The 15,073-nt window shown below is 36.6% G+C and overlaps 1 protein-coding gene across 1 annotated transcript in view; it reads right to left on the bottom strand.

Annotated features, from left to right (window-relative positions):
- DNAJC24 (DnaJ heat shock protein family (Hsp40) member C24) overlaps positions 1–14,727 on the bottom strand; it is a gene marked incomplete at both ends in the record, with an annotated part of 56,691 nt that extends 41,964 nt beyond the window's left edge. The window contains one exon of the mRNA XM_080690550.1: positions 14,620–14,727. Coding sequence (XP_080546676.1) covers positions 14,620–14,727 — 108 coding nt within the window. The remainder of the gene's footprint in view (positions 1–14,619) is intronic.
- Positions 14,728–15,073: the final 346 nt, after the last annotated feature.

The raw sequence follows: 15,073 nt of genomic DNA, 5'->3' as shown, positions 1-15,073 counted from the left end.
AACAACACCAATCTCAAAATCATGTACGGTGAACAGGAGGGAGTGGGGTGGGAGCCAGGAGGAAATTCACCAAATGCTGCGTGCAAGTATGTTACTATCACTCTGAACTACACCATGATGTGAGAATACAAAGCACCAATAAATGTATATTTAAAAACATAAAAAATCTAGTGTATCTGAGACGATCATGGCTCAAACAAAACATGGTAATGGTAATCTGTTTTTCCTACCTTTTTCATTACACAGTAATAACCTATTCTAGTTGAGTACTTTACCAAGTGAAGTTCATTTTAACATTTGCTTTCTTTTTTTTTAAATTCGTTACTTTGAAACAGGGTCTCACTGAGTTGCAAAGGGCCTCACTAAGTAGCTGAGGCTGTCTGCAAACCGCGATCCTCCTGTATCAGCGTCCCAAATGCTGGGATTACAAGTGTGTGCCACCACGCCCAGCTTAACATTTGCTTTCTTAAAGAAAATATCAAGATTGTATAATAACTTGTGACATTTTTAAAAATAACTTTCAAACCTGTAAAATATTATGCAAAAGTCACTGTGATTATGAAGCCATTATGTCTCAACTAAAAGAAACATTAAAATGGGTGCTATGGTTTGGATGTAGCATATCTCCAGAAAAGCTCACATGGTGGCAAGTGTTCAGAGACAAAATAATTAAATGAGGGTTCCAAACTCATCAGTGTATTAATAATCTGAATGGACGGACTTACTGTGTGTTAACTGTAGGTGCGTGGGGAATAGTTGCAGGAGGTGGCTTGCTGGGGACTTGGCCTTGAGACCACCTCTGTCCTCTCTCTCAGCTTCCTGGCTGCCATGATTGAGTAGCTGTCCTCAACCAGGCCCCACTGCCACATTTCTACCTTGGAGCAAGCCAGCCACAGACTCTTATCCTATCCTCTGAAACCATGAGCCAAATAAACCTTTCCTCCTCTAGGTTGTTTTTGTCTGGTATACTGATCACCATGACAAAAAAAAAAAAAAATGACCAAAGCAATGGGTAACTGAGGCTTTTTCAAAAAACATACTTTTATTGGTGCATTGTAATAACATTATAATGAAGTGCAGAGTGATGGGAACATACATTCACACAGAATCTGGTGAGCTTCCCCTAGATCCCACCCTACTCCCTCTCTAAAGTTTTTAAGACTATTAATTCCTTTTGCCTAAGAAAACATATTCTTTAACTTAATAAGGTGAACATTATATGCTTACATTCCCTATTTTTTCAGATTTTCCTTTAACTCTTGAAAGCATTTAATCTTCCTGATCCCAATATTCTCTTCTATAATACTACTTAAAGCTCTCAAAGAAATATCTTCAGATTAGCTATTGAAAGCCTCAAGCAAAAAATGTTCCACACTCTTGAAGTATTAAAAATAAAATTTAACAGCTGAATAGCCTCTGAGGAACTTCTATCCCCAGAGATTTAGGATGCTGTACTCTTCTGGTATTTGAAATCTTTCCAGATCTCACTCTAAGAATCTCTTCATCTGGCAGTTAATTTGTATCCTTTAAAATATCCTTAGCTGGGAGTGGTGGTGTCAGAAGGCTGAGACAGGAGGATTGTGGGTCCCAGACAGCCTCAGCTACTTAGTGAGGCCCTTTGCAACTCAGTGAGACCCTGTTTCAAAATAAAGAATCAAAAATAGGGCTGAAGGTGTAGCTTGGAGGTAGAATGCCCCTGGGTTCCATCCCCAGGACAGAAAGAAAAAAAAAATCCCATTTATAATAAATTAGTAAATGTAAAGTTTCCATGAGTTCTATGGGCCAATCTAGAAAATTAACTTAACTTGAGGAAGTGGTCATGAGAATCCCAATTTACAGCCAGTTGACTAGAAGCACAGGTACAATCTAAGATTTACAACTGATACCTGGAATGGTGGGCAATCCTGTGGGACTGAACTCTTATCCTATGGGATCTGACACTAATTTAAGATAGACAGTGTCAGAATTAAATTATAAGACACTCAGCTAGTGGTCCACTAGAGAGCTGCTTAGCATGTGGGGAGAAATCTTTGCATATCTGATGCATGTAATCAGGCTGAGACAGGAGGATCCCAGGTTCAAAGCCAAACACAGTAACTTTGCGAGGCCTTCAGCAAGTCAGTGGGACGCTGTTTCATAATGACAGATAAAATAAGGATAGGAGTAGAGATATAGCTCAGAGGTAAAAATGGCCCAGGGCTCAATCCCAAGTAACACACACACACACACACACACACACACACACACACGTGCGCGCTACTTTACCGAACAGTCTGAACAGTGCATGAGTAGAAAAAAAAACTTTGTTTTTTTCTATATTAATAATACAACCCTATGCAGAAATATGCATATGTAAATATGTAACATATACAGTAATGAACAAATAACAAAAAGCACATATTCGAAATATAATCTTGCCATTTGTAACCTTTTTGGCTGAGTGAAATACTTAAATTTGTATGATGACATTAAATTATGAAGTCATTATATTATATAGTTCTACATAAAATCCTCTAGTTCTCCCTACCCTTCCCTCTGTATTGAACCTAGGGCCCAGCATATGTTAGACAAATGGGCTACCACTGAGCTAGAGAGCTACATCTCCAGCCCTTTTTATTTCATTTTGGTATGGCATCTAGTTAAGTTGTCCAGGCTGGCCTTTGAATTTGTGATCTTCCTGCCTCGGCTAAGGTAAGAGGTGTGTGTCACTACTCCTGGCTTTAACTGCATTTTACACAACATTTCTAATGATGATAATTTATGATAAGGCACCATAGGCAAAAATCTGGCTAATACTCTACATTCATTATTTCATTTAATCTTCAGGAACAAAGGCTGAAAGAAGGTAAGTCACTTGTCCTTGGTTACACAGATAAAAATGGTACATGTAACATTCAGAGCCAGGGCAAAGTGGTCCAAAGCTAGGACTCTTAATCACTGTGCAATTCAGCCTCCATATAAAACCACATTTTAGAATCTGTATACTACATATATAACATTTATTATACAACATAACTAGTATTTAAACATCTGTATCTTTCTCCTAACAATAAACTCTACTATCCATGGTATCTAGAATAGTGCCTAGAAATATAATGTTGACTGAATAAATGAATGAATCACTAAAAGAAATCTCAAATTGTTTAAATTCTCATAAATAGGCCTGAATCTATAGATTTAACTAATTTGTTAAGTAAAATTCTCATTTTCAGGGATTTTAAGAATTACACTATATTTTTAAATATTTTGAGATAGCCAAAAAACTTTAAACAAGTTCAGAAGAAAAGATATGTCTTTTGTAGACACTTGTTCTATACATTATAACAAGAACAATGCTCAATTTACAGTCAATTACAAGATCTTAACAGAATGAGAAGTTTTAAATTTCCTTACCGAGCTTAAGAATCTTTCTGATCTTTAATTAGTGGGTAATATGGGCACAATGGCCATTAATTGCATTTGTGACACAGAAAACAATTCAAGCATACACATACAAATTATTTTTGTTCTAGTAATAAGTGAAGTGGAAAATAAAGGAAAAATCAGTCAAAATACAAATAACCTTAACAAGTAAAAGAGGATTAATGAGCTAAAATCCATGATTTACTTGAAGGTGAATTTTAAAGGTGTTCAATTTCTCAGATAATATGGTTTTATGTATATCTTACAAGTGATAATTACTATTTTTAACCACAAAAAACATGAAACTCATTTTTGACACACACACACCCTAACTAACCAGACTTTTTATACAACACTGTTTTTGAGAGAATATTTTGCAATATGTTCTAACAAGATTTTTTTCTGTAGGAGTGAGTGAAGAAATTAATTAATCTCTCTTTTAAAAACATAACTAGCTGGGCACGGTGGCCCATACTTGTAATCCCAGTATTTAGTAATCCCAGTACTTAGGAGGCTGAGACAGGATTACAGGTTCAGGGCCAGTCTCAGCTACTAAGTATGGCCTTCTGCAACTTAGTGAGACCCTGTTTCGCAATAAAGAATAAAAATTAGGGTTGGAGGTGTAGCTCAGAGGTAGCATGCCCCTTGGTTCAAGCCTCAGTACTGTAAAACACAAAGAAACAAACAAACAAACAAATTACAACAAAAAATCCTAAACTAATTAGGACTATTAGAAGCCAAATAAAACACTGACAGTTTTTAAAACCTACAGTGACAGAAAGCAAACCCATGGTTGCCTAGGGAAGAAGGAGAAGCGAAAAAAAAAAAATCTAGTTGTTTTATATAGATGAAAGAAAAAGCAGAAGAGCAATGAGCTTCTAGAATTTCAACAACTTTAATATAGTAGAGGGCTGTGGTATTGTAGAGGTCCTGCCTAGCATCTGTGAGGCCCTGAGTTTAATCCCAAATGTTATTAAAAAAAAAAAAAGTTAGGATAGTAATTGCTTTGTGTTACGGTGAAATATGTTATGGTGGGAATGTTATGGTTTGGGGGAAACTGTTCCCAGGGACCCCTGTTAGGGTCCTGGACACAATTTCCCTCAAACCATAACAAAACCAAACAACCAAAAACAGAAAAACAGAAAAACCACGGGTTCTTGTCCTGAGCTAAAGATAAGTATACATAGCTCGGACACTTGCTGGAGATTTAAAGAAGTTTATTAAAAAGATAGAAATACAGAAGATAGTTACAGCCCCATGCCAGAATGGCATTTGGGGGGGGGAGTTCAAATGAATATCCCACCCAAGATACAGCACGTGGGCCAGACTTTTTATACCCATGACCTCCATCTTGTTTATGTAATTCTGATGTAGTAACCATCCCTATAAGGTTCCTCCCCCAGCAAGGTGTGGCAAGGTGTCTCCTTTCAGGAAGGTCGACCCCTCCTCCCATCCTAGCTAGCTTATCTAATCCTGTAGATTTGTCTTTAGACAGAGAAAGGCCTAGTTCCCCTCTCCTATTGACTTGCTAATTACTTTTAGCTAAGTCAATCTAAGTTTCAATAGCTGTTTGCTTCCTGACCAAAGCCAAGCCTTTTGCTCTCCAGGTCTGCCTTTGACACAATTATTTCTGAAATATATCTATTAATAATCAGAGCTTTCTCAAATCTTTCTAAGCCATTCCCAGTACTGGTACACTTTGAAACTGAAAATGTTATACAATATTATAAGAAAATTATAAATGTAAATGTATTTTAAAACAAAACATTTGCTTTTCTCATTTCCATATTTGCTTTGCTTAACATTACTGTGTTACACAAGTCTAAAAATTATTGTTAATCTAGGACATCACTATATATTTTTTTATTTTTATTTTTTGGCAGTACTGGGATGAAACCCAGGGGGCACTATACGTCTGAGCTACATAGTGTTTTATTTATTTATTTATTGAAATAGGGTCTGACTCAGTTGCAAAGGCAAAGGGCCTCATTAAGTAGCTGAGGCTGTCTGCAAACCTTGATCCTCCAGTCTCTGCCTCCGGAATACTGGAGTTACAAGCATGCACCACCAAGCCTGGTTAGATTTTGAATTTTTTTTGTTTGTTTTTGTTTTGTTTTGTTTTGTTTTGTGGAATTGGGTATGGTACCTAGGGGCACTGTACCTCCGAGCTACACCCCAGCCCTATTTTTTAGTCTTTATTTAGAAACAGGGTCTCACTGAGTTGCAAAGAACCTCACTAAGTAGCTGAGGCAGTCTGAGTCTCAGCCACCCAAATGCTGGAATTATAAGAATGTGCCACCACACCTTTCAATATTCAATGTCCATCTTTGTTTCATCTTTCTGTGCTCAATACTATATACCAATCTGTCTCCTACAGTAAGTTTCTTTAGGTTCTGACATTCTATAATTCTTTAAACTAGATTCTTTTAGAGTCTCCAAAATTCTGATTCTTTGAAACCAGACCATGTGATAAATATAACAATGCCCTAAAACAACAAAGTTATTTTGAAATTTCTTTCCTTCACTTTCTGTAAAAGAAAACTGGGTAATATTTATACCCAGCTCAAACTTAAAAGAATCACCAGTGATGAAGCTTCAAACAAGTCTGTTAAGGGGTATTTTTATCTTAAAAATATAGCAACTAGGCGTGGTGGCGCAAGCTTGTAATTCCATACTTGGGAAGCTGAGACAGGAGGACTGCAGGTTCCTGGACAGCCTCGGCTACTTAGTGAGGTCCTCTGCAACTCAGTGAGACCCGGTTTCAAAATAAAGAATAAAAAATAGGGCAGGGGGTATAGCTCGGAGGTCAAATGCCTCTAGGTTCCATCCCTAGACCCGCAAAAAAATAAATAAATAATAATTAAAAAATAAAGAATAAAAAATAGGGCTGGGGGTGTAGCTCAGAGGTAGCCTTAGGGATTATATAAAGAGTTCCTCATTCCCATCCCCCTCTCTCCCCCTCCCTCCCTCTCACTCTCTCCCCCTCCCTCCTTTCCTTCCCTCCCTCCCTCCCTCTCTCCCTCACATAAACAGCACAGCCCATATGCTCTCTCTCTGCCTTCCACCGACATGCCCTAAGATTCCTAGTCCCCAGCTTCACATGGACTACTGAAACCATCTTTTCTATTAGATTATATAGTCAGATCTTTAGATTATGGCTCCAAGAATGCTGATGGATACATACACATAGAATGAGAATGTGTGTGCATTGCTACTCAGGATTGAACCCAGGGCTTTGTGCATGACAGGCAAGTGCTTTACCACTGAGCTACAATCCCAGCCCTGTAAGTGTATCTTTGGCCTAAGATATTTCCAATTTAGTATGAGATTATTGGGATGTAACCCTGTTAGAAACCAGAAGCACCAACAGTGTTTGCTATGAATAATTCACATCTATTTTGCAGATAAGAAGACAGGCAAGAAAGCAATGGGTCTTGCTCAGTCAGAAATAATGTGACAAAGAAAGAATCCAAATCCAAGAAGCTGGTTCCAAAGTCCACATGTTTAATTCTTCATTCTGTACTTATAATGCAAACACTACTTTTCTATATAAATAGACTCTATTATTACTGCAAATACAGAAAATTTTTTTTAAATACTGGAAATATGCCTGGCATAATAACACATGCCTATAAACCCAGTACATGGGAGGCTGAGACAGGATGATTTCAAGTTCAAGGCCAAACCTGGGCAATTTACCAAGATCTTGTCTCAAAATAAGAAATAAATCAGGTGGGGGTATAGCACAGTGATAAAGTACTATTGGGTTCAACCCCATAACACACACACACACACACACACGAAAGGTAAACTGCCTGGTTGCTTTTATTTACCCAGTTCTCAAAGTATATGTAGCATGCTTCATAATTTCTTGTTATTATTTAGTGTGTTATTGAATCTTTGAGCCTCAGTTTTTTAATTTATATTAAGGATAATAGTGACATCATACCTCATGGAGTGAAATGAGTGAATACATAAAAAGTGAGTAGAAGAGTATCTAATACATAGTGCTATGTATTAGCTAAAACTATCATTTAATATACCTTATCCCTACCACTTTTATCACAAAAAGGAGTATTTTATAGTAGAGTCTCCAAAAAATTCATTGTTAAATATCTTGCATCCTACGGGACACATAGATGACAGCTAAATGCTACATTAACAAAAATTATAATGTTCACAAGATGTACCCTTCTGATTTTTACTTAACAACACTCCCAGATTTTTTCACAAAATTTCTCTTAATGCCTAAGTACCTTTCCTGTAATCACGATGACTTTGTTTTGTAATATAGTCAAAAGACCCGTATAAAGAATTGTTCTTAGCTCCCTTCTTTTCCCATGTGGTAATTTTCCTTTGACTACAGTACAAGTAATTTTTCTATCTTCTTTTTCAAGACATTAAAATGTATTATATAATAAGCTTAATGCTAATCTCTACATAACCAGTTAAAGTAAAAAAAATACTCTGAATGCCAACATGAGTTTTAAGTGGTGTTTTATACTCTTCCAACATTAAGAGCACACTGCATACTCCTGTCTCAAATTACATAGGTTGTCTGTAAGATTATTGGACATACTATACCTGCAATATATAATTTTATAACAGATATAATTCTTTTCCAATTGAAAGATATCCTATTTATCAACATCAATGGAAAAAGAATCCCTACTTTCAATTTGATAAACTATCTTTGGTAAACATCAACTTTCACATGCATAACTGCAAAATATAGGAGAATAATACTCATAGCATTTCATTTCATTTCATAGCAATGAATTACTATTCAAATTGTTATTAACGGAAATTAAAAAAATAAAAATCGCTTTGGTAGAAGAAAATAAAGCAATGCACATTTATTAATAAGTCCCTACCCTATTAATAAAATATTCCTAGGAAATATTGATTCAATTATTATTAATATTGTTACTGCAGTACTAGGGACTGACCCCAGCTGTGTTCTACCTCTGAGCTATATCACCAGTCCTTTTTAATTTAGACGGGGTCTCGTTAAGTTGATAAAGGTGGCTTCAAATTGGGATCCTCCTGCCTCAGCCTTCTAAGTAGTTGATATTCCAGGCATGAGCCAGCATGCCCATTCTAATTGTTTCCATTTTTAATACAGTAAATTATTTGGCAATAGATTTGATGTGATATAAACATCTTGAAGGCCAATATGGCACTTTATATTTGTATGTATCTCTAAAGTACTTTTAAACATCTCAATTAGTTGTATATAATTTTTTCAGAATCAGGACCTTAACTAAACACTACATTTATAAAAATTGAAATAAGAAAACTATTTATTAAATCAACATGTATTGTAAATTCAGCAGCCTACGATTTAGCAATATTTTATCCTAACAACTAATTATGTAGGAGGTGTTAAATTCAAAGTCTTCTGAACTTGTAAAGTATATATAACAAATGTGCCTTTTTATAAAATTGGATACTGAACAGTATTAGTCAAGTGTAATTTTATTCTCCAACTGTTTTTGGTATTATTGAAGAATCCAAACTGAGAAAATACATTAATTCAAATTGGGAAGCAAAACTAAGAATGTAGAAGCTTGCTTTTATAAAAAAAAAAAAAAAACAAAAGCAAAAACTGATAAACATGACATATAAGTTTCCTCTCTATTTGAAATAAAAAATAAAGAGCTGGGAGTGTAGCTCAGAGGTAGAAGTAGTGAACCCTGGATTCAATCCACAGTACCACAAATAATATGGCTTTCTCTTTTAATTTTCTCCTCTTAAATCTATTAGGAACTCTAAACTTGTCATACAAAAAGAGCAAGGGAAATAAATTTTATTCCATAAGCTATAGATAATCTATATCCCTTCAAAATTAAAACACAAGCCAGCCATGGTGGCACATGTCTATTATCCTAGTACTTAGGAGACTAAGACAGGAAGATCATAGGTTCTCAACCAGCCGCAGCAACTTAATGAGGCCCTGGTTCAAAATAAAAAATAAAGTAGGGTTGGGGGTGGGGGGATACAGCTCAGAGGTAGAATGTCTCTGGGTTCAATTCTCAGCACTACAATAAAAAAAATAATTAATTTTTTAAATTGTGTAATTAATTGTGTAATTGTGTAATTTTTTAATTGTGTAATTTTTTAATTGTGTAATAATTAATTGTGTCTGGCTTTCCATAATACTTCACTAACTGTACATGAATAAGGTGTTGTAAAAATGTAGAAAAATATAACTTATGCCTTTAAAAAACAATAAACCCTTTGGATGGCCATGAGGAAAAGGGTACTATAATTTAGGGAAAAATTCTAGAGTTAAAAGATTGAGCCTAGATCTTTTTTTAAACGTCAACTAACAGTAGTTAGGTATAAATACACCTTTTCTCAAGTACACGAATGGGCATAATATTATCTAACTTACAGTAACTGCTACGAGGATAAAATATGAAACCAGATAAGATATAAAAGTATCTGTAATCTACAAATACTTATACTACTAATTATACTTACTACTATATACTTGTCTTCCTAAACAGAGTACCCTGTACATAATTTAATTCATGGCCATAGTTAATATTGTGCTAAGCTGTAATATAGGCACAAAGGATATAGCAACCCAGGCTAAAGGAGGCCCAAATGCGAAGAGATGGAAGGTTCGGTTGTCTCCTTCAGTTCTGGGTGCCGGTTGTCCAGCTGTTGTCTGAGATGTCTTATTGTCATCAGTGTATGTATGTATCAGCCTGAAAGATGCTAGCTGAAATTCTGTCCTTTACTTTGCTGCTTCACTTTCTCTCATCCTTTTCTCAACATAGAGATTTGTTTTCTATTTCACAGAAAGAAAAGGAAGCCACCAAATGAGAGCTAATTGGTTTCCTGCCACCAAACCAGCAAGTTAACTAGCTATTACATCCATCCTTTCTTCTTTTCTTCCTAAACGATGCAGGTCTCTTCCTTCTCTTATCTAATGCGAATCCTTTAGCCTATACTTGACACTACACCCCCTCTGCCCCCTGTCAATTACTCTCTCTCCTATAACTTCGATCCCAAGTCTCCTCTTGGCTTCTTCCAATGAATGTACAAGTCTCTCCCACCTTTGAAAAGCAGTGACAAATACTTCAACCTTCCATCACTCTCCAGTTATCATCCTCACCGTCCTTACCTTATAGCTCTACCTCCTCTGTCCTGGAGAAATGTCACTAAATGAGTACTACTGGAGGGGGAGGGAACCTCCAAGAGTTAATTTAAGTATTACAACTAATATCATTTTGATACTGTGAGTGAGAGTTCAGTAGGTGAGGTAAAAAAATTGGTCACAAAGGCAAACAGCTAAAGACAGGTATATGCCCCCATGAGCAAATGAAAATAGTTCAGAGCATCTATAGATGGTAAATTAATACAGATATTTCCCCCTGTTCCCTCCCCAAATTCCACAATAATAAAAATGAAAGAATAGTATTTTTAAAAAAGGTAAAAGGCACAGAAGGATAAGAACAAAGAAAAAAACAGGTGAGAGACATCAAAATATGAGATGGCAAACTGATCAATAAATGGTACCTGCTACAGTTTGGATATGGAATATTCCCCAAAGGCACATGTGTTACAAGACTCGGAAGCCAGCTTGACTCTAGTGGAAGGTGGTGGTGCCTTTAAGAGGTAGGGCCTGACAGAAGATCCTTAGTCTCTGGGGAGTGCCTCCTAGAGGACTGTAGGACCTTGCTCTCCTTTTTGTTTCCTAGGTAGGAGGTAAGCAGTTTTGCTCTACCACAGTAAACTTCCTCATCCAGACCTAAAAGCAATCAGGTCAACTGATGGTGGATTAGAGCCTCTGAACTGTGAGTAAAAATAATTTTCTTTTTGAAAATCATTATTTTGATTGCCTCAGATACTTAGAGTAATGGAAAGCTGACTAACCATGATAGCCAATTCAATCTGAAAAAACTGAAATGCAAGCCCAAAGTCAGAGAATAGAAGTAGTAAGATCATTCACAGGGGCAAGAAAAACTGAGGCACCGAAGGCATTAGCATCACTGAACGTAAGGTTAGGGGCAATATGAAACAAGAGGCAATCTGGTTGAGGCTTTAAATTTTCCTCGTTATTATTTTTTAAATCCTTCCCAATATAAAATCAGGCATCCATTCTTTTTAACCAGAGCAAAAAAAAATTAGAGGTTTACTATGTGGAGAAAAAGACCGGAGATACTCTGGATTAAAAATATGAGGCATAATTCTGAGGGCTGGGACACAAATGCATGCTGACAGCAAAAAGAAAGGAGACTGTGGACACACTCACAGAGTGGTAAGAGTCCAAGTTCCCATCTCCCCAGGCAGGAGACTTGAGAATTCCTTTCTGGGAAGTAAATTCAGATGCAATCAACGAGGTTATCCAACCAGATGAGTAACCCGACCTGATGAAAGCCACCATAGTAAGTGCAGGTGGCTCCTCACTGCCCAACTAAAGGCCAATGTGGCCTAGAAGGACATGCATGACTTGCCCAGCCTACTGCTCCAATCTTATCTACCAATTAACTGAAGTAAAATTGGGATTTAATACTGGAAAAGTTTTCAATAAAAGCTACTTTATCTTCTGACAAAAATCTTAAAACTTCTGAGAGAAGGCGCCTTAAGGTCATTTAGTCCAATTTCTTACCTAAGGCAGAATGTTGGTCCTTTATGGATGGTGAGATAGTTATCATTCACAACGATCACTATGAGTTTGGGTGAATATCAGAGATGTACTTGGTATAAACTAGTGAATCAACAACTAATACCCCCAAAATAATGGCTTTTTACTCTTTTCTTTTTCCCAGTACTGGGGATGGAACCCAGGGGCATTCTACCTCCCAGCTACACCTTCAGCCCTACTTTTTAATTCTTAATTTTGAAACAGGGTCTCACTGAGTTGCAAAGGGCCTCACAAAGTAGTTGAGGCTGTCTATGAACCACAACCCTTCTGTCTCAGCCTCCTAAATGCTGGGATTACAAACGTGCTCCACCATACCCAGCTATACTCTCTTTTAAACTAAGTTAACTGAAGACCATTAGAGGGTTACTGACACTGGCTTAAGAATATCACAGTATAAGTTGAAAAATATGAATATGACAGCTCAGAAAGATACTATATACTTATAAATATCACAACTCATTTGTTAAAGACTGAATTCAGCTAAGTTTGAATAAAAAATGTTCTGAATCAGCACTACCAAAAAGAAATATATTAGCCGGGAGTGGAGGCACACACTTGTAATCCCAGCATTTGGGAGGCGGAGACCAGAGGATCGTGGTACACAGAGAGCCTCAGCTACATAGTGATGCCCTTTGTAACTCAGTGAGCCCCTGTTTAAAAAAAAAAAAAAAAAAAAAAAAAAAAGACTAAAAAATAGGGCTGGGGGTATATCTTGGAGTTACAATGCCCCTGGGTTCCATCTCTGGTACTGAAAAAAATAAAAAGAAAAGAAATGTAATCTGAGCCATAAATGTAGGTCAAATATGGAATATTAAAAAAGGTAAAAAGAAGCAGCAGGGCATGGTGGTGCACACTTATTACCCAGCATTTGGGAGGCTGAGACAGGAGGATTGAATTTCACAAACAGCCTCAGCTACTTAGTGCCCTTTGCAACTTAATGAGACCCTGTTTCAAAATAAAGAGTAAAAATTAGGGCTGAGGGTGTAACTCGAAGTTAGAATGCCCCTGGGTTCCATACCCAGTACTGAAAAAAAAAAAAGGTAAAAAGGAGTAGGTAAAATAAAATTTGATATTACATGCAAAATATGCAATATATTACATATACCATGTAAAACAGCCAATATGTACAAAATATTATATTTCAGCATGTAATCCACATAAATTTTTTTTTAGATTTTGACAATCAGTTTTTGTACTAAGTTTTTCAAATCCAATAAGTATTTTATATTATAGTATATCTGGATTTGGACTAGCTACATTTTTTTTTTCTTTTTTTTTTTTTTTTTGGTGGGCCTGGGGATGAAATCCAGGGGCATTTGACCTCCGAGCTACACCCGTGCCCTGGTTTTTATTCTTTATTTTGAAACAGGGCCTCACTAAGTAGCTGAGGCTGTCAGCAAACCGCGATCCTCAGGTCTCAGCCTCCCAATGCTGGGATTACAAGCATGTCCACCACGCCCGGGATTGGACTAGCCACATTTCAAGTGGTCAAAAGCAACATGTGGTTACTGACTACAGGAAGTCAACAACATATATAACTACTTCTAAGCATTTTACATGGATCATTTCCTTTAATCCTCTCTGAAGCACTTATAGAAGTTGTTCTAATTCTCAGAGAATGACAAAGTCATGGGATTATAACTCAGTCAGCTTGACTCAGATTTCCTGCTCCTAACCACTATGCAACCAACATCAAATCAATGTTATTTTTGCTCTACTACTCAAACTTTCAATTGAATCACACTGATTTCTCATTTCCTCTTGATATATTTCTTAGAAATCTAAATGGCCATGTTTAAGACTGATTTTAGCCAGGTTTGGTGGCACATGCCCGTAATCCCAGTACTTTGGGAGGCTAAGACAGGAAGATCACAGGTTTTCAGCCAGCTTCAGCAACTCAGCAAGATTCTGTTTCCAAATAAAACATAAAAATCGAGCTGGGAATATGTCCATCAACACATGAATAGATTACAAAGCTATGAGATATGTACACAATGGAAATTTACTCAGCCATAAAGAACACAATTGTCTCATTTACAGGGAAATGGATGGAACTGGAGGACATTATGTTAAGCGAGATTAGTCAGTCACCAAAAGTAAGAAATCAGATACTCTCCCTAAGAATGTGGAAGCTAGGGTGAAAGTGGGTCATAAAAGGAACTCTAGACTAAAAAGGAGAAACTAGAGATAAGCAAAAAAGGCAACCTGAGGGCGATGGAAGGAGGGAAGACGGAGATTCTCTAATGTACACGACAAATTCAAGTCAATGAGTAAGCCAAACATGAGAAGGAGGGAAGTGGGTGGGAATTGAGGAAGAGCTAAATGATTGATTCGTGCATGTATGCCTGTATTATCTTGTACCCCAATAAGATGTATGACTACAATGCACCAATTTAAAAAAATTAAAAAAAAAATTGGGCTGGGGATGAGCTCAGAGGTAGAATGTCCCTGGGTTGAATCCCCAACAATACACACACACACACACACACACACACACACACACACACACACACGATTTTATTCCTTCTGTGATTTAAAATCTGAAAGAAAAGACTTACCATTAATATGAGTTTTTGGTACTTTTGTTTTAGGTCTGAAGCAGTTTCAGATGGATCCGCCCCCAGAATACTATACCAATCCTTTTTTGGTATTTGCTCCAATGCCATTATCTGTTAAACAAGAAATGGGCCTTTTCAGAACAATTCACTGTAGTTTGCATGTATTTAAAAAAATTCATATACTGTCTAAGTTCTTTAACATTTGGTTGGATAAATTATGATTATGATGTAAACTTGAAATAGTAGGTATTTTCACTGAAAATGGCCCGAGAATCCTATGTATAATACGAATATTGAAAACCCGTTAGATATTTCACGATATACACCTACCCCTTAAATAATAAATATACAATAGCATAAAAGAATGTTGACAATAAGTCTGGAAGACCGGGTGAACCTCTAAAATGGTATTTCTGCTGATCTATGGTTAACCCACCACAGAAGAGCACATCAG

This window comes from Muscardinus avellanarius (assembly GCF_963383645.1).
Source record: "Muscardinus avellanarius genome assembly, chromosome: 1".
In the NCBI taxonomy this organism is placed as follows: domain Eukaryota; kingdom Metazoa; phylum Chordata; class Mammalia; order Rodentia; family Gliridae; genus Muscardinus; species Muscardinus avellanarius.
This window is presented reverse-complemented; position numbering and strand designations above follow the sequence as displayed.